This window comes from Phaseolus vulgaris, chromosome 5 (genome assembly GCF_051622355.1).
Source record: "Phaseolus vulgaris cultivar YP4 chromosome 5, ASM5162235v1, whole genome shotgun sequence".
Lineage (NCBI taxonomy): Eukaryota > Viridiplantae > Streptophyta > Magnoliopsida > Fabales > Fabaceae > Phaseolus > Phaseolus vulgaris.
Genome location: NC_143502.1, coordinates 36678834 through 36704981, shown reverse-complemented (window position 1 = coordinate 36704981; position 26148 = coordinate 36678834). Strand labels below are relative to the sequence as shown.

At 30.6% G+C, this 26148-nt stretch overlaps 1 protein-coding gene across 1 annotated transcript; it reads right to left on the bottom strand.

The window, feature by feature from the left end:
* Window positions 1-4429: 4429 nt before the first annotated feature.
* Window positions 4430-8478, bottom strand: LOC137835563 (cellulose synthase-like protein H1). The gene is made up of 9 exons (XM_068644126.2): window positions 8051-8478; window positions 7541-7865; window positions 7300-7425; window positions 6686-6802; window positions 6382-6594; window positions 6060-6177; window positions 5638-5822; window positions 5197-5547; window positions 4430-5113 (listed from the first exon to the last, which is right to left on the bottom strand). Exons 1-9 carry the CDS (start codon window positions 8308-8310, stop codon window positions 4568-4570), a joined length of 2241 nt encoding a protein of 746 aa, XP_068500227.2. The 5' UTR covers window positions 8311-8478; the 3' UTR covers window positions 4430-4567.
* Window positions 8479-26148: the final 17670 nt, after the last annotated feature.

Genomic DNA, 26148 nt, shown 5'->3' with positions numbered 1-26148 from the left:
ATTCAATTGTTCCTCGTGGGATCCATATTCGTCCTTAGGGACAAATTATTACTTCTGACAATGCGGTGCACTTGCCATAGAAAGTCATCATAACGCCAATAAGATTGTAGTATAGAAGTGGTTAGATGACCCCAAATTGTCTCCCAATGAATCCAATAGTGAGTCCAGTGAACAAAATTCAAAACCTATTTGCAAGCAATGAAAATTAGCAATAACAGTAAAGCAAAAAGGGATTCTGATTGTTAAGCAAGAAACTATAAATGCTGATTTAAAACAGCAAAGAATGTAGGTTGACTCCAAAGTTTTTCCACAATGAAATCCTCAAAGGTCCTCTAAAGATTATTCTTTTCTCAATCCTCAAACACAGCTAAACCAGATTGAACATGCGTCAACTCGATTCAACTTGAAACTCATTAGTAAAGCATGTGTCGAGAAAGACTCTTAATCATGCGTTCAAGTACAACGTCTCATAAAAACCAGTTTTCCAAGATATTAGAAGATAAAATCAACTACTATAGAGAATTAGAAAAAACAAAACTTTTATTGATCAATACCTTAGACATGGGTGAGATTGTGTGTTTTTTTAAGTCAAAACCAAAAAAAAAAAATGCTTGATTCCAATTTGACTAATATTTGACTTATCTTCTCTTTGTCCCCACTTCTCCAATTTTTTACTCTCAAACTCGCTCATTCTATCATATTATTTTCCTTTCTCTTTGTACTAAGATTAAACTTTTCTAAAAAAAATAGCTTTTTTTGTTAAAAATGACATATACATTCATAATTATATTTATGGAAAGGGGAATAAACAATTTTTTTTTCTAGAAACATGATTCCATAATATAGTCTCAGATTGAGTGATTTGGAAATTTCCTGGATAGATCCATTCGTAGCACAATCTTGGATTCCAATTTTTAGAAACCTAAGAACTCCATAATCACCCATCTCTTCAAAAAAACTCAATTCTTACCTCTAAAAGTCAACCAACACTTTGACAATGTAACTCACTCCTCCACCAACACCTCAGATGAACTAAGAAGAAAAATAGTAGCAAAACAACTCATCCACGGTCTCCTTTTCAAATAAAAGATCAGAGCTAATTTAAGAATTAGGAAGAAAAATGTAAAGTGTCGGGTGAAACTCCCTTATCTTTATGAGTGATGCCTAGAAATAGAGTTGGAGATTTAAACTTTCTTAATCATGATTTTTCTTTACTGTCTTCATTGGGTTTCACTACCCATGATATTTATAGGCAAATATGTAATCATTACCTCGTCCATTTTCAATTGGTTTACTATGCAATTTGGCCTTCATTTGGATTGATTTCAATATTTGGTTTCTTATAAATTAGATGCCTTCAAGATTGGCCCTCGAGATTGTTAGAATATATGGCCTTAAACGAGAAGGGGTGGTGAATTGTTTAAGAAAGATTTTCGTAAACTTTTAAGCCTAGAATGAAAATACTTCAATAAAACCTTGATTAAGAAATCAGTTTTTCAAAACATAAAGCAAATGCGCAATACTGGAAAAACAATCGGTTGTTTTACCGAAACAATCAGTTATTTATACCATTTATCAAATGACAAAACTGAATTTAAAGAGATAGGGATAGAGAGATTGTACACAGTTGTTTATACTGGTTCACTCCAAACCCAGAGCTACATCCAGTCTTCTCAGAAACCCTGAGGAAATCCACTAAGCAACCACACCTTGATCACTTACACAACAACCAAGAGAATGACCTTGAACACCTCAAGAAACACACTCTCTTTGGTCAACACACCTACACCAAGATTGTTGATCTTGATCCCCTCAAGAACACACAACCAATCTTAGCAAACACAAAAACGAAACTTGTTTTTACAGAGAGTACAAGGATTACACTTGTTACAGAAGATAATCTGAAATCAATACAAGCAGAATCCTATTCCATAACTTTGATCAATCACGCACTTTTAGAAATCTTAGCTCTTTGAAAAACTCAAAAACTCTTAGCAAAAACTTGTCAAAGATTAATTGTCAAATCTGTTTTTCTGAATATATTCAAAGATGTAGTTTGTTATCAAATATTAACAAACTCTTAAATTGCATTAAAAGATTGGTCAAAGCATTTAATGACTGGAGCGTAAACAGTTAAAACATTTAAAGCTCAGTCAAAGATAAAACAGTTTTTCTGTTATGGTCCCAAAACAAACAATCGGTTGTTTCCTCGAATCAATCGGTTGTTTTGGTTTTTAACAGTTCAACCATTTTAAAAACAGTTTTCAATCTTTTTCTCAAAACACCTAAGTATAAACAATCAGTTGTCTCGACAAAACAATCGGTTGTTTTAACTTAGTTTGAAAACATTTTACTTTCACAAAGGTTGAGATTGCCTATGCTTTAGATTTAATCAAAGGGTGGATTACAACATATAAACTACCCCAGAACTAAGCTAAACCAGCACAGCAACACCAAGCACAGCAAAGGCTTCAACATCCTTCAAAGGGTTTGGATTCTTCAAAGCTTGAACATCACTTGGTTCAACAAAGATAAGTGTTAAGAAGTGGACTTTAAGCCTAACTCAACCCCATAAAATCGGCTCATGAGGTTGAGGTTTGCACCCACTTACATACAATGAGAAAGGCTCTAATCTCTAGTCGATGTGGGATCTCCAACACACCCCCCTCACGCCGAGACTGCCAACTCGTGCGTGGGACTATATATTATGGGTGGTCCGATAGCGGCTCGATAGCGGGTGGCACGATAGGCCCAACACAAACACTCGCTAGGATAGGCTTGAAATGGCTCTGATACCATGTTACAAAGTGGACTTTAAGTCTAACTCAACCCCATAAAATCGGCTCCATGGATGATAATTGTTAGAGTCCAACACCGGCGAGACAAGAGGAGTCGTTGGATTCTCACTTGGATGGAGATACAGATAACTTGGGGCTGATTTCTCCTCTTCCTTCTTCATCCCGAAAGGTAAATCTGTCCAAAAGAAACCAAAGAAGGAGTAAGGTAGAAAAACCAGAACAAGAAAACGAGAAATCAAAGAAAAATAGAGGAGGAGCGGAAGAATGAAAGAAAAAGAAAAAGAAAAATCGGTGAGACAGGATCAATAAGGAATCAAAGATGAAGCGCAGCAGAGCTCTTCCAAGAAGAGCTCTGATGCCATCATGAAAATGGCCAATTGCAATAAAAGAGAGAGTGCCAAAACAAGAACCGTGAACACAGAGAAGTTCAAAGAAAGAATGAGGAGAAGCTTCGAGAGAGAGAAAAGATGAGTGAAAAAGGGTTTCATTAATCAATCTATGAAATGTACAGTGTATTGTGCTTACAGAAGGTAAAAGAATATAGGCACTAGTAAAAGCCCAAAGACCCACAAAGGGCCCAAAAATAGAAAACAAAAAAAGAAAAATAGAATAACAGCAGTAACAAAATGATATTCTAATACAGTAACAGAATGATATTTTAACATCCCCCTCAAGCTGGGAATAGATCCTACATCGACTAGAGATTAGAGCCTTTCATAGTATATAAGTGGGTGCAAACCTCATCCCATGAACCAGTTTTATGGGGTTGAATTAGACTTAAAGTTCACTTTGTAACATGGTATCAGAGCCATTTCGAGCCTATCCTAGCGAGTGTTTGTGTTGGACCTATCGTGCCACCCGCTATCGGACCACCCATAATATATAGTCTCACGCAAGAGTTGGCAGTCTCGGCGTGAGGGGGGTGTTGGAGATCCCACATCGACTAGAGATTAGAGTCTTTCATAGTATATAAGTGGGTGTAAACCTTACCCCATGAACTGGTTTTATGGGGTTGAGTTAGGCTTAAAGTCCACTTTGTAACAATAAGACCAGCTGTTGTCATCGTGGTGCAAGCTTATCGTTTCAATATTTTATTTTGTTTTTATCAACATAATTTGCCATTGTTAAGAAACAAGTAATATTATTATGCAATATAATTAACATATCTATGTTTCCAACGTATATATATTTATAAAGTTACGTAACTTAGTTATATATATATATATATATATATATATATATATATATATTTAAAATTAACATTATTGAAATTTATACTTTTTATTACTTTACCTTTTTAAAATTATACTTATTACCTTTTATTTTCTCTTCAATTTTTAAATGAAAATATTTTTAAATAATATAATTCTAATACATTATGTTGAAAAAATATTGCATTGAATTTCTTTTTATTATTTTTATTTTCTTTAATCGTAATACTTTTTAAATTTTATTTATTTATTTTTCAATATTTTATCTAGATAAAATACAAAATCTATCTATATATATATTTTAAATATTTAATTATAAGAGTTAAAACTATAAATATTACATATTCCCAATACTTTTTTATGCATGACAGTGAAAAAAAGAAGGGAGAAGGAAACAGAACATACGGAGAGAGAGGGATATAACACAAAGCAAAACGACATGGTCTTATTCTCAACAAGATAACTTTTAATAGACTTGCTCAGTGAACCAAACTTCAGAAATAATAAACACATAATAAAGAAAATATGAGAAGCATATCAAGAGAAAGTTCAACTCTATCAACTCATAATATTACTTCTACAAAGTTGCACAAAGACTAATGCAAACACGGATGACATGCAAATGGTGGTTAAGGGAATCCCATATTTTCCTCTGCCAAACAACCCTTTCAAATATGGAAAGTAACACACTATCAGATATGTGCTACAAATGAACTCTCCTATTCCACTCCCATTTCCACTATCACTTGGTTGCAACCCCAATAACTTTATCACCATGCCTGCCAAATGCACCAACAAAATCGTCGTGCCTACCACAAAAACTGGAGACTCGTCGAATGTGAACCTTCCAGCATCTGCATTGTTTCCATCAGCACCAGAAGTTGTGTGTTCCTTCTCTGTTATTTCAAACACAGTATCTGAAATCCCTGATAGCTTAAGCATAGCGCTTAAAAATCCAATAAACCATGCAGTCGTGGTTCTCATTACACACATTCTTTGATTGTTCCACCAATTTGTTATAGACAACCCAATTGTAAGGTGCTCTAATAGAGTATGTATATTGTAAAACACAAAAAGAGAAATTGCAATCCAAAGGCCAAGTCCCTGGAACAAAACAAAATTAAGAATCCTTTGTATTGTCTAGCATAGCATATAATATTAAACTTGGATTGCAATTTGAATCAAACCTGAGGAAAGATAGTGGTGTTGGCAATCATGCAATATGCAATTACAGCAACATAGCAAACTAGGAATGCAGCACGCAAGCCCCAGTTGGTAAGCCAAAAATAAGACAAGCCTGCCCTGAATTGGATCTTACCAAAGAGCATGCCCATAAGAGGAGAATGCTTTCCAAAAAAGACTACAGTGAGGCCTGAGGCCCATCTCTTTTGTTGTATCATTGTAGAGAGTAATCCTCCAGGAGCACATCCTGTGAAGGCAATTGGATCTGGGGTACAACACTCTGATCTCCAACCTTTTCTGTGAATATTCAACCCTGTTGGTACATCTTCTGAGATTGATCCATACAACCAGCCCAACTAGAGTTTCCAAAATTGCAGTTAACAAAGCTTCATTTGTGCAAAAAATGGTTTACTATTGTCTAAATTTTTTTTTTTTCTGTTATGTACCTGATTACCCCAGAAAGTGCCACATTCATATTCACAATTAGCAACTTGGGTTGCTGCCTCAATAAAGTTGGAAGGAGTAATATCATTAGCTGAATATCCACTCCCTCCCACAACACGGGCTGCTGATTTGATGAACTCTTTTGAGATTCCAAATTGTTGTATTAATATATTTTCTTCTGATTTTCCTGCAGAAGATACAAAATAATAAACATGTGTTGGATCCACTATTTCGGAATCAACAACCAAACTATCCTTGTATTTGTTATTTATTTTAGAAATATGTATTGTATTTGTTCATTAACTAAGTATTAAATAGTTTTGGATTGACACAAAATTTTGCATACTAAAAACTTTCAATCCAAAGCAAACTTTGAGATATAATATTGAATTAAGAGATTTTGTGCATTGGTTAAGAGAAGGACCTTTTATAACGGTTTCAATTTCATGAGGATAAAGACCGTAAATCGTGTTTCTTCTATGGAAGGTGTTTGTTCCTCCATAGAAAGGTCCTTGAAGTCCAGCCATGCCCCGTATTATGTACTGCATAAGACAAAACAAGAAAAAGTTGGTTTACAAAGCTCCTTGGTTCATACATTTCACTAATGAAAAGTGTTGGATCCCATATAGATAACGATACATTACATAATATAATCTCACTTTATCACTCGCTTTTATAAAGTTGAATTTAAAATTCATTTATTAATAAAGATAAAACTTAGAAGTTCATTTAAAGCTGAAAAACACCTCAAATGAAATCACCAACTGATTTCCAAAAGGGTCATCTTTTATTCCATCGATGAATTGTTGGAAACATTGAACGAAAGCAACTTCTTTCCCTTTTTGTGAATCCATCAAAATGCACAGAGCGTGTAGAACAATCTTGGGATTGTTCACAATCATGTCACAGTCTACGTTCAACATAAAGGGAGCATTGCTCATCAATCCAGAGACTCTTGTCTGCACGTATCAGTTATTAATTCAAATTATATTTGTGGTTAACTTGAAAGAATGAGAATCAAAATTTCATGAAATCGGTTAACAAAATTACCAAGACATTCATAGCACCGGCTTTGTAATTGTGATTGTACTGAGGTCTCTTCTCTCTGGATACATAGATTAAGTAAGGCAACCCATCAAAGAGACCTTCCTTGTTTTCTAATATAACCTGTTCATACTTAATGTAAATAAGTGCTTTCTTGTTCTTTAGACGTGCAATGCAAGCACTAAAACTTCGATAGGAACAGATATTAGAAAGATGTATGTAAAATTTGACTGTTTGAAAACTTGTTCGTATGATGAAAGATTTACTTTTTCATCTCAGAAAATAAGTAAAATGGGTAATCTAAATAGGAAAGAATAGAAATGATAATGTAAATAGATTTATGATATAACACTTCTGACATCATCATACCTTTTCATCTCATAAAAGAAGTCAAATGGGTAATCTAAATAGGAAAGAATAGAAATGGTAATGTAAATAGATTTGTGATATAACACTTCTGACATGTTCGTATGTTTTATAAATTAAGGTAGCCAACATAGTTCGTGAAAATATCTCTACTCGAGCTTTTTCTGTTTCTCATAACATTAATTATTAAGATATTTTTTTTATTTTAAAACATTAATTTCTATGTAGTTTAAGAATCATGATATTTCTGTCACCTTAATTATGCTTGGATGATTTCTTTGTTCTGTATTTGAGAAAACAGAAAATTCTCCATCAAGTTGTAATGGAATTGTTTTGTGAGTCACCTCTTCAATTTTGTGGCTTAAATTGTCGTACATCTCCTGCAAAATACAAAAAGACAAATAACTCTGTAGTTCATTGTCAGAGTATTTGGAAGTTCAAACATATTATACATCTCCTAATCTTAATAATGCAGGGCAAGGTTGTTGCAGTTACCTTCATTTGTAACCATTCTTGTCTGAATTCAAGTGAGTCTTCATTTTTGTTTATGGTAACATCAGAGAAGTATCTGTCGGGTGCTCTCACTTGTATATTATGCTTCTTACAGAAAGGAACCCAAAGCTTAGCAAATTTGGAGGCTTCCACAAGGGCATAGAAAGTAAGAGGGGAACAGCCGTCATCAGAAACATAGCAAGCTAGCTTGTTAGTAGGATAATCAAGGGCTAGAAGAGATAAAACTGTGTTGACTGTGATGATGGGGGATTCAAGTACAGGGTCTGCTGTTGTAACAAACAAGTCCACTGGTGGAAGCTCTTGAATCCTATTGAGATTAAAAGAATTAATGTACAAGTACTGTATGATCATCATATGAATGTCACTAAAAACCAAGAATAAGCATTTACCAAGTAGCAACTTTTGGAAGTACTAGGAGAAGGGAAAAAATTGATTGGAATAGAAAACCAGATTCAAAACAGAGAGCACCAATTGCTTTGTGTTATCATGTACCTTTGCAAGAGACGATCTGGGTGAGTTACGGTGATTGCAGGACTCCACTTGGAGTTGAGAATGACAATCCAAGTGAAGGTGAACCAAGATTCGCATATGAAAGCAAGGAAGCATGGGAAAGTGAAGGTGTTAGATGAGAAAAGTCGGTTACTAAGAAGCAAGAAGAGGAGGAATAACATGAAGGCGTCCATCACTCTTTGAAATGTGCGTTTGAGCCAAACTTTTTCATAGAGAGGGAGATCATGTTCTTGGTTGGCCATTGGGAGAGTGTAAGAGACTACAACTATTCCACTATTACTTGTCTTCTAGAGGTTTGAGATTCCTCAGAGGGATAGATTTTCTGCAGATTGGGAAAGTTTTGTATATGAAATTGTGGTGTTGAGAGTATCTGAAATTTATAATATAAATATCAGGGAAATTTTGTTCCTGTTTGAATTATGGATTGACTTCACTTTTATATAATAATACTAGTGGTATATTTCTTAATGTATTTTGTTATTGTTATTTAGCTACTTAGTTGTCTTTTACCTCGGAAGATGTTCCATAGTTTCTCAATGATTTCGAGAAGAAAAAATATACTTGACAAGCAAGCAAGAGATAGTATACAACTTGCACTGAAAAAAATATTGTAAATAAATAATGTAAAAATATTAAAAAATTTAAAATCGGTGTAGAAAAAATAGTTGTCAATGAATCAATCTTTGGACAATGAACTTTCGAAAACTTCTAATATCATAATAAAAAAAACCTTTATCTATGAATATTTAACTCATTTTAAAGGTTGAATACTTTGAAAAGTTTTTCATTTCCTATAGATCAATAGATTAAGAATAAATGTTTGTATATATGTTTTATGTGTACGTTTTTGTGAAAAATATGAAGAATATATTTAACATTTATTTTTTGAATGCTCCAATGTTTTGCATATTTGGAGTTGCGTTCGGTAAAATATTCTTACTTCTTATTTTTCTAATAAGGCTTCTTTTCTTTTATTAAGAGTGATGGTAGTCCTTTGATTAAATTGATTAAGCTTGGTGTGATAACTTTTTCTATTTGGATGATATAGCGTATGGGGAATTATGCTAGAATTTCATGATAAGATTGAGATTTCTAGGACTATTTCGGTAATTAAATATTTAACTTGTCTTGTGGGAAATTCGTCAAAAGTTTCAACGAAGAAAGATATGTTGGATTTCAACGTGATTAAGTTTTTTGGTATTAATATTCATAGTGGTAAAATTCTTCGTCCTTTTCTTGTTAGATAAGAGTTTTCTTCACCATGTTGGGTTAAAACTAACACTGATGGGGCCGATAGGGGTATCTTGGATTTACTACTTGTGGAGGTATCTTCCGTGGGTGTGTGGGGACTGCTATGGTTGTTGAGTTTTATGGAGTTATACATGCTATGGAGGAAGCTCAAAAGATGTGGCTTACTAATGTCTGGTTTGAATGTGATTTTGTCTTGATTTGTATTGCGTTTACTGTTAATGTTATGAAATACTTGTCTTAATTACTGTGGGAAAATCAGGTTTAGGGTTTCTCATATTTTTCGTGAAGGGAATGTGTGTGCTGATAAGTTGACTAGTTTAGAATTTTTTTTATAAAGAATCATTTCATTGGTATAATAGGTTTCTATCTAGTTTGTTCTTAAAATTGTTTATAAACATGTATAGTCTAACTATATTTGTTTTTGTTAAGATGAATATACTAATATTTGTTAATGAATATGAGTTTTGGTCTAGTCCTCCCATATTTTTGTATTTTCTTTTTGTTAACAGATGATTATTGTTACTTAAGTGTCAATTTAGCTGAGATATCAAGTTGAATGGTGATGCCTAACATAAAAGTTTTTTTTTTAAAAAAAAATTTGAAATTTATGCAAATGGTACAATTTTGTACTATTATTATAATAAGTAGATTTTGAAAAAAAAAATTGAAACAAATTACAAGTAATGTTCTTGTGCAGTAATATTTCAAGATTTATAAAGAAAATAAATTGTTAAGATAGACTACAATTTTTTTTTGTAAATTTTCTTTTAAGAGATGTTTATTCAACACAACTTTGATTCAATATTTTGTGTTTAGGTTTGTTATGCTTTTTATAATCAGTTTAAGGAAGAGATTCAATCAATTGATTTATCAAATTTTAATCTAATTTTATCTTTTACGAATTTTTTTAAGAAACAATTCACTTAGTCTATTATTTTAGACTAGCTAATAAAAACAATATATAATATTACAAGGAAAGAGGGGGATAGAACACAAAACAAAACAGGTATATATATATATATATATATATATATATATATATATATATATATATATATATATATATATATAAACTAAAACAAACAATTAACGTTGGACTTCATAGGAAGAAAAACTGTGATGTGCAGATTATCACCAAATGTTAGACTATAGCTTAGTGAACCAAACTTCACAAATAATAAACACATAGTATATAATAATACTAGTGGTAACTTTCTTGAAGTATTTGATTACTTATTTGTCTCTTACCTTCAAAGATAAGATGTTACATTGCTTCTTTAATGATTTGAAAAATGGGTCATAAAAAATTTGGAATACCCTGACAGAGAACCTTTATCTATGAACATTTAACTCATTTTTAAATGTTGAAATTTTGTACTCATTTTATTAGAATAACTAGATTTGAAAAGAATTACATAAATAATGTTTCGTGTGCAATAATATTTCAAGATTTATAAAGAAAAGAAATAGTTAAGACAGACAACAACTTTTCTTGTAAATTGTTTTAATAAAAAAAGCACAACTTTGATTTAAGTTAATAAGTCGTTAAACTTTCTGTAAAAGAAAAAGAAAAAAAAAATTGAAGTTGTTAGAAGGTATGACGATCAATTTAATTTTCTTTACTATTTTATTTTGTATAAAACATAATTTTTAGTTTAAAAAGAAAAATATTGTGTAGGTAACTTAAATTAAATTTATTTATTTAAAAAATTATACATTAAGTTGTTTAAAAATATAAAATAAAATTATGTAAATATTTTTTTTAATAATTTGGTTGATTTATGTAACAATTTAATTGTTGATACTTTTTATGTATTTAAATTGTTTAGAATAAATTTGTGAGTAAAATTATATTTATTTTAATTTTATGATTTTTTAAATTAAAATTTATTTATTTATTTTTTACATATTATATAATATATAATTTCAATAAAATTGATATTAGAGAATCTAAAAGTTTATAAATAAATAAAAAAGTTTAATTCATGTAAAATCAAAAGTAAAGTAAGACATAATTATTTAATACAATTAAATTTAACTCAAAAGTATAATTATAACGTATAGACAATTTTTAGTTATACATTTTAGTTACAATATATTTCATAATGTTATTCTGGGTGGAGTACAAGTTATTCTGGGTGGAGTACAAAAATGTTTTCCTATATATTTTATTTCATAGAATCTATACTTGTAATCTTAGAAACTATGCTTTATTTTAAGAAAATAAAGTTATTTAAATTAAAAAAATGTAAAAGTAATTAGAAAATAATATATATTTTATTTATTATTAGTACTTATTATTATTATTATTATAATTAACATTTATTTTATTATAATAAAGAAACATAAACACTAATAAGATATAATTTATAAGATTAATATAATATAAAGTAATATAATTTTGCCGCATTCTATTAGTAATATTTGTGGGACAAGTTTAATTTAATGTATGATTTAAAAATATTTTTATCTTTATATTAAAAAAATTTATTTAGTTTTATTTCTACAATAAACTAGTAGAAGGAAAATAGAGATTAAAAGTATTTTTGTATAAATATCTGAAAATAAATTATTTTATAATTTTTTTAATATATTTTCTTGCAATTTTATATTAAATGAATTCATTCTGTGTTAAAAACTCATGAGTTAAGAATTTGTTTAAATAAAAACTTAAGACGTAATTAGATAAAAATTGAGGAAAACTATATAATTTATTTTTAATTACTAATGTGAAACTATATTAGATATATAAAAAAATAAAAATTATAACTTATAGTGATGATGTTATGGAGAACCATCTTTCCACTTGCCAATTTATATCTCATATAAAATTGTACAGATTGTAGGAACACGAAGATTTTTATTGTCGGGGAAATATTGAATAAGGAATTGGAATAATTACTTCCATGTATTATACATTAATCGGAAAGTTTACAAATTTTCAATTTAAATATATATTGGATTTGGATTGTTTTTAATTTAATTATTTAATTTTCTAAATATTTTATTTATAAGATAATTTAAATTTATTAGATGTTAATATTTTTATTTGGATACAACATTTCAATTACACTATAAAGGTTATATAAAAAATTGTAATACAATAGCATTAGTGATATGGAGAAAAAAAAGTATTCTATAGACATCAATAAAAAAGAATTATCAAAAACCTTAAAAAATATATCTTATTGATATCTATTAAAAAATAATTCCATTAACATTGTAAAATAAATCATAACAATTAATTTCCATTTGCATTTGCATAGATGGATAAATAATGAAAAAACTTCATTTTATCATTCTAAAAGTAGTTTAATTAGTCTGAATAAGAAAATATTGTTTAAATCTTAAACTGTAAACATTATAATAAAATTATTAAATAAAAATTAATTTTAAAAATAAAAAATATTAATTATATTAATTAAATTAGATATTATTTTAAAATATTGTTGATAATTAAAGTAATTTTTTTATTATTAATAAAATTTATAAATTGATATTTAATTAATTATTAAAGTTTTAGTTACTAATTTTAATTTATAGAAAATTTTGTTTTATTTTTTTTCTTTCTTAGAAATTTATTATGGAAAAGTTTGTCAATGTTGAAATATTATATAAAAGAAGAATTTTAAACATCACAATCTACTTTTAAAAGTACATTATTATTTTTTAAAAATTGATGAAATGTTGTTAACATATATGATATTAATGTGTTGCTAACATCTCAACAACACCCTTATTTTAACGACATTTTAGTAAAATAAATTATTATTTAAGAATTAATTAAAATTTTAAAAAGAATAAAATAATATCAAAATCAACTTAAAAAATAGATGGACGAAATGAGTAAAGGCACTACCAAAATTTTTAATTTTAATAGGGTTTTTTAATAAAGATTATGGAAGACACATGTGTTTTAATTGTTTTTTCAATGAAATTTTTTATTTTTTATTATTAGTATAGTTTTTTATAAGCATGTTTGTTAGATATTTTTGTAGTTTCAATGGTTTGTATACTTTGCAATCTTCCTTGTTAAACATTTTCACAATTTTCATGCTTTTTACACTCCCGTAGTCTCGTTTTAGAGGCATCTCAATCTTCTTTACACACTTTCACAGTTTCATTTCAAAGTCATCTCAACGTTTTTTACACACTTCCGCAGTTTCATTTTTTTACACACTTCCGCAGTTTCATTTTAGAGGCATCTCAATCCTAAAAAATCTTCATGTCTAAATTGAAGCTCCATCTCTCTCCGTAAGTTTCATCTGTCTAAGCTCAATAGGTATTCGTTCTATTTCAACTTACTTATGCTTGTTTGCTTATTCATTGTGTTTTATTCACTCTCACGCAATCTAATTTCACTTATGATGTGTTTGGATTAGAACTTTACCGACGTTTATATCGGTTAGACAAATGCTTGCTTCTAGATTTTGTGCAATTGGAATGTACGTTTCTTCGTTTGATGAATTTCAAATTGCAACCTAGGAATACACTTGACTGTATTACGATAATTGAAAATTGGACTCTGGAATTAAGGAATATCATAAAACTAGGTAATTAGACTTTGTATAATTTTTTCATTTAGGTGTAGTGAGATATCATTTGAATATTCCTTGAACGATCAAAACAAATGTAGAACAAGCTGAAAATCCAATCAAAATAAATGCAATATAAAATGAAGCAAATGGAAGTTAAAAGATAATTACAACATCTTCATATAGTATTTTCTATAGGTGTTTCACTATGCTCGCACGTAAATTTCTTAAAATTTATTTCATTTAAGAACAAGTTTTCCAAAACCATTTTTGTTAGAATTATAGGGCTAAAACAAGAGGGGGTGAATTGCTTTTGAAAGATTTTCGCAAGTACTGAAGGTAGAGTGAAAGGTAATGAAGAATTAATCAATGGAAAATCTGTCCGGCCAAATATAAAACTGATTTTAAGCTTGATGCAGAAAATCAACTAATTGTTTTTAAAAAGTGTAAGGATAGAGAGATTCACACAAAATGTTTATATTGGTTCACTCAACACCTGAGCTACATCCAGTCCTCAGAAACCACTGAGAACTCACTATGTAACCAATCACATATTACAAACAACACAACCGCAAAGAGGTGACCTTAAAAACCACAAGACCCACTCACCCTCTTTGCAAACACAAACCTCAAGTCAGAACACCCTCTGACTTTACAAGATTTCACACACACCAAGAGTGATGATCTTGAACCACTCAAAAACACGCACCACTCCTTGGCAAACACCACACCACTCCAAGAATGTTGATCTTGATCCCCTCAAGAACACACAACACTTCTTGGCAACACCAATACATAAATACACTTATTAAGAAGGAAGGGAATAGAATACACTTGGGTAAATCACAAGATCAAAGATCAAAATACAAGACCCAATCCTATTCCACACACTTGAGATGATCCAAAAGCTCTTTGAAAACTTGAAAACTCTCTTTGATTGATCTCTCTCACTTAGTTAATGCATAGGAGCGTAAAACCACATTTTTATCTTTCAATCAAATGGTTAAAACAGTTACAACAAAAGCCCAAAAGCAATTGGAATCATTTAAAACAGATAAACCACTTAACAGAATTTAGTTAAGGTTTTCAGCAAAACAATCAATTGATTTTTCGAAATAACCGATTGATTTTTATTTGACAACATTAAAATCCATTAAGTGTCAATTAACCCGTTGTTTCGAAATTTCAACCTGTTGAAATTTGTTTGACAGCAAAGGCAAAGACAAAGCTTTTCCAAATCATTTTAAAATCCACTAAGTGCCAAATAACCTGTTGATTCGAAATTTCAACCTGTTGAAATTTTACTTCCTTTTAGAAAATTCATCTTTTCAAAATGTTAAAGATTTAATTGAGCTTGGATCAACTTAAAGAGTGAATTAACAAGTTTCAAACAACTAGACACTCACAGACAACAACAACAAGGTCTTCAAGCTTTCCACTTGGATTTGGAGATATCAAAGCATCTTGTTCATCAATCTCCCCATATTTGATGAAGACAAATCATTGGTTTGCTTGTGATGTGCTTGTGATGTTATGTTTGAATTTGTTACTACCTGCAAAACATAAATTGTGCATGTACCAGAAGTAGTCATATCCATATATCATTAGCACCACAAAACCAGTTTTCACTAGGTGATTATCATAAGGAAAACCAACACAATCAGTGTGAAAACTAGTGAAAACAAGGTGCAAAATCAGAGTTATGTAGCAGCTAACTAAATGATATAAACCCAATTTAAAAACAGATATGTAGCAGATACTTAGCAACATACAAACCATATAATTCTCCCCCTATTTGTCTTCACAAATAGAATAGAAGAAGGGGTAAAAACAGAATTAAGAAAAACCAGAATACTAGTTTGTGTAGCAGCACCATTGCAACAACAAACTTGTGATACCATATCATAATTGCAACAGAAATCTGTAGTGTATCAGAGTTATGACATCAACAGAATAAACCAGAAAACTAATGTGTGTAGCAACAGAACTATGGTGAACCAAAGTTATGGCAACAGCAGTCCAAAGTAGTTTTCAACACACCATAAAAGTGCAAAATTACAACACACAAACCACCAATTTTCCCCATTTCTTTCCAGCAGTTCCTTCTCATTCACCAACTCCAAGCAAGGTGAAGACTTCAAATGTAATCACATTCACAAATACTCATCAACCCCGTGACCACCAATGTGATTGCCATTCATAAAAAGCTTTGAATTTCAAGGAAAACAAAGAATACATCTCTTTATTATCTGATTCAGAGGCATAGTAAATTCATTTTTAACCCACAATGGTTTTTGAAAGAAAAGAAACAGATGTAATCATGCATAAGAATTCATAACAGCTTTATTCAAATGTGCCAAAGGTAAAACAATTGGTTGTTTCGTGAAAACAATCGTTTGTTTTTCTGAGACAATAAGAAAATGTTATTTTTCAAAGCAAATCATCTTTCAAAGTGATTGGAAATGCATAAGGAAATACATTCATACCTTTGCATTACCTCAACATGTTTAGAAGTTCATTTGGTCTTATGAAGCCAAAAGCATAGGATGAACATATACAACTTACTTTACATAGGTCATGAATTTGACTAGTCATGAATTTAAGTAAGGTGTATGCTCTTGAACCATAAACATCACTTTGATTATTCTTCATCATAGCACCTGTACTTGAAAGGTCCTACAACACAGAATGGATGCATATACAAAGCAAGTATAGTAGCAAGATAACAAGACACACACAACTAGTTTTCTGCATATACAACATTAGCAGAAAACCAGAAAAAGTGAATTGTTCAAGTGCTTTCAAGTGCAGAATAGCAACAACATAATGAACAATTTTAAAGCTATCTATACAACCAAATAAAGCATAAACTCCCCCCCTATTTGTTCTCACAAATAGACAATGAGAAGGGTTGTACAAAGCAGAAATCAGAATGATAATACAGTAGTCCAGCAGTACAAACAATGTTGACATTTCAATAATAGAAAATGATATAGAGCTTTCAAGAAAACAAGTGGATATAATCTTTTATTATCAAATTTTGTGGCACACTCAATGTATATTTGTCCAAAATCAAGATTTGAAAAAGAGAAATAGGTTTAATCATGCATAAGCAAACTTGGCAACATTATACAGAGGTGCCAGAGGAAAAACAATCGGTTGTTTCGAAAAAATAATCGGTTGTTTCGAAAAAATAATTGGTTGTTTTACTGTGACAACAAAGAGAATAATTTTCATAACCAAAAATGACCTTTTAAATTGATGAAAAATGCAATATGCAATTTTTTCATACCTTTGCACAGAGAACCCCAATAGATCCACCCAAAAAGAAGACTTTGAGATATTCATATGGTCACAAGGAACACTTACATAAATTGAGAAATGAAAACACACATACTCTCTTTTGTTCAACCATTATGCATGTGCCAAGGATGTCTCTTGACATTCAAAGAACCCTGTAAGACATATACAATTGAAAAGTGTAGGTACAGAGATTGACTTTACTCTTCATATTCTTCCCTTTAGCAGTCATTCTTCAAGCCCAAAAGTGATTCTTGGCTGCCAATGATACCTATAAGAAAAGATTAAGAAGCAAGATTTGGTCCCCTTATGAATTTGGGTCCAATGATGTTAGTGGGAGCCTTAGGAACCTCATAAACCTTAGGAACCCATTTCAAAATACCTTTGGGAACAAAAAATCTCCTTACTCAGCAGAGTCTAATAGTATGACCCTTTTTTCATGCAGTAAAAGCAAATTTTAACCGATTGTTTCGACAAAACAACATGTTGTTTTCCAAAAGAAACTTGAAAAGGGTTTTGAAACAGATTTGTTCTTGTTGTTTGGATTAAAACCTAACCCAGCCTTGCCAAAAACACATTTTTGAGAAGCAAGAACAGTTTCAAGATTGGATTGGCCTTTGCAAAACTTGTACATGGTTTTTAAAAGGTAGTGGACTTTCTTTTCAAGTGATTCACAATTTTCACAAAAGCTAGAATCACACTTGCAAGAAGAGTTTTTGTAAATCATTTCCAAACTTTAAAAATCTGTTTTTGAATGGTTCAACTCTTCTTCCAAAGTCTTGACTCGATTTTCCAACCAGTTGTCTAAACCTTTCAACTGATTGTTCAAAAGGGCCAACCTATTAGCTTCTTCATGAGTCTCATTGAAGTCCTTAAGAAGTTGGCTATAATTTTCAACATTAATGGAAGAGCTTGAACTTACACTACTTGATTCATATTCTTCCTTTACCATGAAACAAAGATTGGCTTCCTCATCATCCTTTGATGAAGAACTTGAAGATAAATCATCATTGTATGCTCTTCTTGATTTTCCTTTCTTCTTATACTTCTTGTAACCCCCTTTCTCTTTGCTCACATTGCTTGGACATTCAACCTTGATGTGTCCCTGTTTACCACATCCAAAACAAGTGCAGTTTGTAGAATTAAATTCATTAACATTCTTGGTATTGTACATGTTTGATGGTTGATTTTTGTCCTTGTTGTTCTTCACATCAATTATGCCTTCATGGAAATCCTCAAGGATGTCCCACATCTCCTTTGCAAAAGCACATTTTGAGACCCTAAAAAACTCATTGGAATTTAAGGTAGAAGAGATGATATTTTTAGCAATGCAATCATATTGAGCCTTTTTAGTTTCACTCTCAATCCATTGGGACCAAGGTTTCTTAATGAAAACATTATCTTTTTCAATTTTAGGAACAAAAGGGTCATTTACAATAGCATCCCAGATTCCTATATCAATTGATTTAACAAAATTTTCATTCTAACCTTCAATAATTGATAATTCAGTCCACAAAACAAAGGTGACCTGTTTATTGAAGCACCCTCCCCAAAGGGTAATTTTTCAGTCATTTAAAAAAGGTTTAGGATCAAAACTTGAATAACTTTCAAGAACCTTGCTCTTGATGCCAATTGTTAGAATTATAGGGCTAAAACAAGAGGGGGGTGAATTGTTTTTGAAATATTTTCACCAGTACTGAAGGTAGAGTGAAAGGAGATGAAGAATTAATCAATGAAAAATCTATCAAGCCAAATATAAAACTGATTTTAAGCTTGATGCAAAAAATCAATCAGTTGTTTTTACGAAACAGTTGGTTGTTTTTATCAGCAGTTTTATCAAAACAGATTTAAAGCAATTTAAAGAATGTAAGGATAGAGAGATTCACACATAATGTTTATACTGGTTCACTCAACACATGAGCTACATCCAGTCCTCAGAAGCCATTGAGAATTCACTATGTAATCAATCACAGATTACAAACAACACAACCACAAAGAGGTGACCTTGAAAACCACAAAACCCACTCACCCTCTTTGCAAACACAAAACTCAAGTCAGAATACCCTCTGACTTTGCAAGATTTCACACACACCAAGAGTGATGATCTTGAACCACTCAAAAACACACACCACTCCTTGGCAAACACCACACCACTCCAAGAATGTTAATCTTGATCTCCTCAAGAACACACAACACTTCTTGGCAATACCAGTACAAAAATACAATTATTAAGAAGGAAAGGAATAGAATACACCTGGGTAAATCACAAGATCAAAGATCAAAATACAAGACCCAATCCTATTCCACACACTTGAGATGATTCAAAAGCTCTTTGAAAACTTGAAAACTCTCTTTGATTGATCTCTCACACTTAGTTAATGCATAGGAGCGTAAAATCACCTTTTTTATCTTTCAATCAAATGGTTAAAACAGTTACAACAAAAGTCCAAAAACAGTTGGAATCATTTAAAACAGAAAAACCACTTAACAGAATTATGTTAAGGTTTTCAACAAAACAATGAGTTGATTTTTCGAAATAACCGATTGATTTTTATTTGACAACATTAAAATCCACTAAGTGTCAAATAACCTGTTGTTTCGAAATTTCAATCTTTTGAAATTTGTTTGATAGCAAAGGCAAAGACAAAGACAAATCTTTTTCAAAGCATTTTAAAATCCACTAAGTGTCAAATAACTTATTGATTCGAAATTTCAACTTGTTGGAATTTCACTTCCTTTTAGAAAATCCATATTTTCAAAATGTTAAAGATTCAATTGAGCTTGGATAAACTTAAGGAGTGAATTAACAAGTTTCAAACAACTAGACACACACAACAAAAACAACAAGGTTTTCAAGCTTTCTACTTGGTTTTGGAGACATCAAAGCATCTTGTTCAACAATTTTATGACCAAAAAGGATTCATCAAGCATGAAACAACCATAATATAGTTAAATTCGGTGATTCAAATGGGCAAGATACCATATATTTGAGGTTGTATCCATGAATCAATTCTGCATATGAACTTTCTATACGAAATAAGAAACAGTAGAGAACATCTTTCCCTAAGAAAATCTTTGCATTTGATCTAACCATGTCTTTTACATCATATGACAGAGGAGAATCTTACTTAAATCCTTAATTTGCAGAGAAATTTATGCAACAATGGCATGATATATGAAATATTCTTTTAGGGCATTACAGAGAATATGTCTGCAGAAGAGATCCAAGGTTTGAAGGCAATGTTTACAAATATGGACACTGACAAGAGTGGTACAATCACCTATGAATAACTAAAGGCAGGATTGCATAGACTTTGCTCAAAGCTTATAGAGGCTCAAGTGAAACAACTTATGGATGTTGTAAGCATTTCTTTTGTCATCTTTATATATTTTCTTTAAAGATTTTCAAACTTATATTTCTTGGCTCAAAACTGTAGGCTGGTGTAGAAGAAAATGACTCAATTGACTACAAAGAATTCATCACAACGACAATGCATAAACGCAAGTTAGAAAGAGATGACCAACTCTTCAAGGCCTTCTAATATTTTGATAAAGACAAGTGGGTAAGCCTTCCATTATCATGATTTCTTGTCCATCCAAGTCTTTCTCCCCAATTTATTTTTTAACTTTGCATTATGCCATCCATACGAACCTTTCAACTATTGAGTTCAATGCTTCATTGTCAATGCCATGCTTTCCAACTAAGTGTCATCCATCTTGTTATAGTTTTTAATAATAAATAATGCACAGTGGCAAGCAACCTCATTTACAAATCATTAACTGCTGAGTATAACTTGGATAGAGATGTCAGAGCAATGACATATCTTATTCTTTGGTCTCCATTTGATTTCAATATAGGTATATTACTAGAGATGAACCCGAATCAACCATGAAAGAATATGGTATAGGTGATGATGCCACGATCAAGGAAATCATATCTAAAGTTGATACAATTATCTTTGAAGTGGATACATACCATGTAAGCTCATTTTCTATTGAATTGCTATAAGTTTATATTCTAGTTCCATAGATAATACTAAAATGTTGTGGTTTCACAGGATGGTATAATCAACTATGAAGAATTCTCTGCAATGATGAAGAGTGGAAACCAACAATGCAAGCTATTCTAAATCACACAGTCTATCCAGTCTGAGGGTCTGATTTGCAACACCCCCCTTTCGGAAAAGGTTTACACCTCTGATAACCACTTCCAAAAGTTGGTATTACTGAGTGACATGTAAAACTTCAGTTTAGAATGTTCGATTTACATTACTTCACATGACCGTTAGTCAACTTGTTTCATTTTTATTTTTTTCGTTATTTTTATTTTTACTAAGATTCTATTTGAGTCCTCTTTGATTTGTTTTGGACACTAAACTATAAAAATCACATAGAAAAGTTGATATCTCAATAAGATTATACGACTTTGTGTACATGAAAGTTTACATCCTACAAGGTGAGTGGTTTATTCCTAATATATAGCCCATCACTTTTAATATTTTTTAATTTGATTAATTTTATTGATTTTGTGTTCTAAACTAGGTTTCTATATTGACATCACAAGTCAATGAATGAAAACAATGATGACTTTTTTTTGTGCAAATTATTCAGGAGAGTTGCTTCATGATTTTCCTATGTTTCATGCATCACCGGTAATATTTAAATCTTGATTAAATTAATATATATTTCATATTATAATTGGCATGCTACTTATTATAATTATTTTTATATATTAGGAATCTGATTAAGGAAATGTTCCTAACGTTGAAACAAATGATCAACATCAAGAATCATAGCCGAAGAATGTTATTTAGTAGGCACTGTTTTAATATTCACTTTTTGAGGTTTCATAGGTTTTAATTATTCATGGGCACTGTTTTTTGTTGTATGGTGCATTTTGTTCGTATTGGGGTCATCTTATGAGTTTATGAATGAATGAACACGTCAAAAGTATAGATTTGATCATGCTTTGGTTCGTTTTGGGGTTGGTTAATTTTGTGAAGTGTCGCGTGCAATGACAAAACATGTATAGGTTTGAGGAGAGCCATAAAGGAGGCTATCAAGAAAAAGGATAAAGACATGTCATGCCAAATTTCCAAGCAAGGTTCCATGCAACACAAATTGGCATTTAGAGTATGTGACCAAATTGCTAAAAAATGTTGGGTCTCTTCTTAGTAATTTTTATCTTTTTGAATGTTCCAAACTATTTATTTGTTCACAATGTGCATAGACTCCATAAACTTGGTCTTCCATTTAAAGAATCATTTACTAGTGTATTTTGGTTTCAACACCTATTTACTAGTCATGACAACATACCCTTCAAACTTATTTAAAACTAAATTTCATTATATTTTGTGTTTATATTTAAATTTAATTGATATATGAATTTGTGTGGGAACTTTTGAAGTGGAAAAAATATCATTTGATTGAGGTGACCAGGCATGTCTGGTGGTTCAGAACCTGTTAGAATTTCAAATCATCCAGTTAACTAATTAGTTAGAACATATTGGTTCATACAAGTTGTAGGTGAACTAATAAGTGGTGCATGAATGTGAAAAAAATCAATATAGTTTTAAAATTATTGTATTATTTTATATCTTGATACCTAGCATGAGAAGGACTTAACAAACGAACCCATATTAATGTTATAAGTACAACAAAGGACTGTTATTTCATTACAAGGAAAAAATTGTTAATTCAAGATAAAAAAAAATATGAAAGGTTATATTTGCAAATAACTGTACTATTTTATATCATAGTAGGACCTGTCATATAACGAGCTTAACTTAATAAGTAATATGTTGTGTTATAATTATAAAATTGTTAGTCATGAGATGAGTTTACACGAATGGATATCGTTGAGTTATTTTGGTTCAACATTTTTATTATTTGTCACCTATTTTTTTTATTTATGCACCTCCTAAAAGTAACAGGGGTTTTCAAATTGCCAGAAATAATGGGGGTTTCCAAACCGTTAGGAATAATGAGGTTTCAAAGAACTGTCGGAAAGTAATTATTTTCCAAGGGTTCGTAAAAACCGTGGGTAATCCGTTAGCGACACTAGATCTTCCAGGGGAAAAGAAAATTGCGGCTAACGTACTTAATGGGGGTTAAAACTCTCAGAAACACTAAAAATAACCCTATAACATTTTTTTTTATAATTTGATTACATATTCTATGAGACTAGAAGTTCAACAGAGGACTTTACCTTTCTACATTTATTAGTTGTTAAAAAAGAGATAAGATGGTATTTGGTAATGAATATCTATTGGTATACTTTTTTTCTAATTGTTTTAATTATTGGAGATCTCATATCGATTAGAGATAATATCAATTCACAGTATATAAGTATACGTAAACTTCATCTCGTAAGTCAGTTTTGTAGCATTGAGTTATGTCTAAAGTTCATTTCTTAATATCATATCACAATCATTTATAGTTTATAGTAACAAGAGTATTTTTTGGGTCTATCATGTCACCCACTATTTGATCGCTATTAGATCATCCATAAAGAAACGAGTAATTTTGACTATTTTGTTAAGTTTTTTTTGGTCTTAAAGAAACATGTAAATTTGACTATTTATTTGTTTTGATTTGATCCTGGAAGTTGATATTGTGTCTATATTTTTCTATATTTTAATTTGGAAGCATCATAAGTATCTAATTTTATCTGTTGTTTAGTGAATTAAGTTGTTTGATATTTAAATTCAATATTTTCATTTACTTTGCTTGAGGACAAGCAAGATTCTAAGTTACGAAAAATGATAAGTGTCTAATTTTAGTAATATTTCATATTAAAATATAAACACTTATGAGTATTAATTGGTAAAATATATATAAAATAATCTCTAATTTATGAATTTATACATTTTTACATATTTTATGATCTTTATTTGAATAAGAACATTTTATTCCCAAATTCGGTGTTAATTTCAGGTTTTTAGGGAAGAATGGATATGACTGGGCTAAAGAGAAATAATATAAGCTAAAAGGAGAAAATTGGCATGCCTCATAACGCACAAAAGAACAGAAAGCCCAAATCAGCATTAGAGCATCTCGCTCAAGCGAGCTATGTCTCACTTGAGCGAGAAAGCGCCAGAAACATTGGGTCATTTTATGTTTTAACCAACAAGCACATTGGCGCGACGTAAGAAGCCACTTAACCCTAGAAAATTAGGTTAAATAGGGGGCTTGATGCTCAACCATAGTGTGTCAGATAGAGAAGAAAACACCATCGAGTGATTTGTAACCAGTTGGGAGAATGGAAGGTGCTAGAAATATGCGTGGCTAATTCTACCCTTTGAGATTAGGAGTAATCTATTCGAACTCTTATGTATTGAGGTGATATTTAAATATGATATAATATTTTATTCTTGATTGATTATTGATATTGTTATTTTGATTCTAAATATTTGTGACATGTTTGAAAATCTTAAATCTGACTGGAAAGTAATTTTAGGGTTTTGACCTAAACAAAAATACTTAACATATTTGAGTGTTAGGAATAGACTTGAAATGTTAATTGCTATTAACATCTGAACTTGATTATAATTTATTTTTATAAATATGCGAGGGATTGATATTTAGGGAACATTCTTCATAATTTTATATGCGAGGAATCGATATAAATGACTTTTATACGGGCATCAATTTCAATCAAAGATCATAATGTTAACATGCTAATCAAAATACATAAGAGTGTGACAAATGAAACTTAATCCCTATTTTTCCTACTTGAAGCGACAAATTCTTTGTTTGTTTTCTTATTGATCATCGCCAACACAACCACTTTCAATACTTTCTTTTACTGTTCTTTTTTATATTTATTGAGTATTGTACTTGATAATTCAATTGTTCCTTGTGGGATTGATATTTGTCCTTAGGGACAAATTATTACTTCTGACAACGCGGAACACTTGCCGTAGAAAGTCTTTATAATGCTAGCAAGATGATAATGTAGAAGTGGTTAAATGACCCTAAGTTGTCTCCCAACGATTCCAACAGTGAGTCCGGTGAACAGAAATCAAAACTTATCTGCAAGCAATGAAAATTAGCAATATCAGAAAAGGAAGAGGGATTGCAATTGTTAAGCAGGAAAACATAAATGGATTTAAAACAGTAAAGAATGCAGGTTGACTCCGATGTTCTTCCACCAATGAAATCCTCAAAGGTTCTTTAAAGATTATTCATTTCTCAATTCTCAAACAGAGCTAAACCAGATTGAACATGCGTCAATTAGATTCAACTTGAAACTAATTAGTAAAGCATGTGTCAAGAAAGACTCTCAATCATGCGTTCAAGTACAACTTCTCACAAAAACCAGTTTTCTAGGATATTAGAAGATAAAAACAACTACTACAAAGAATTAAAAAAACAAAACTCTTATTGATGAAGACCTTAGACATGGGTGAGATTGTGTTCTTTTTTAAGTCAAAACCAAAAAAAAAAATTGCTTCAGTTTGACTGATATTTAGCTTATCTTCTCTATGTCCCAACTTCTCAAATTTTTTACTCTCAAACTCACTCTTTCTATCATATCATTTTCCTTTCTCTTCAAACACATTCCATGTACTAAGATTAAACTTTTCTACAGAAAAAACTTTAGAAAATTTATACTTATTACCTTTTATTTTCTCTTCAATTTTTAAAATAAAATATTTTTAAATAATATAATTCCAATACATTATGTTGGAAAAATATTGCATCGAATTTCTTTTTATCATTTCTATTTTCCTTAATCGTAATACTTTTTAAATTTTATTTATTTATTTTTCAATATTTTATCTAGATAAAATGCAATATATATATATATATATATATTTAAATATTTAATTATAAGAGTTAAAACTAGAAATATTACATATTCCCAAAACTTTTATGCATGACAGTGAAAGAAGAAGGGAGAAGGAAACAGAACACAAGGAGAGAGAGGGATATAACACAAAGCAAAACGACATGGTTCTCAACAAGATAACTTTTAATAGACTTGCTTAG

What these genes read in the sequence shown, in the direction of transcription:
- LOC137835563 (XM_068644126.2), bottom strand. Translation starts at nt 8,310, where the DNA reads ATGGCCAACCAAGAACATGATCTCCCTCTCTATGAAAAAGTTTGGCTC. An exon ending in AGTTGGTGATTTCATTTGAG is followed by an intron (nt 6,178 to 6,381) that starts GTGTTTTTCAGC and finishes TGTCTTATGCAG; the next exon opens with TACATAATACGGGGCATGGC. An exon ending in AATTGAAACCGTTATAAAAG is followed by an intron (nt 5,823 to 6,059) that starts GTCCTTCTCTTA and finishes TATCTTCTGCAG; the next exon opens with GAAAATCAGAAGAAAATATA.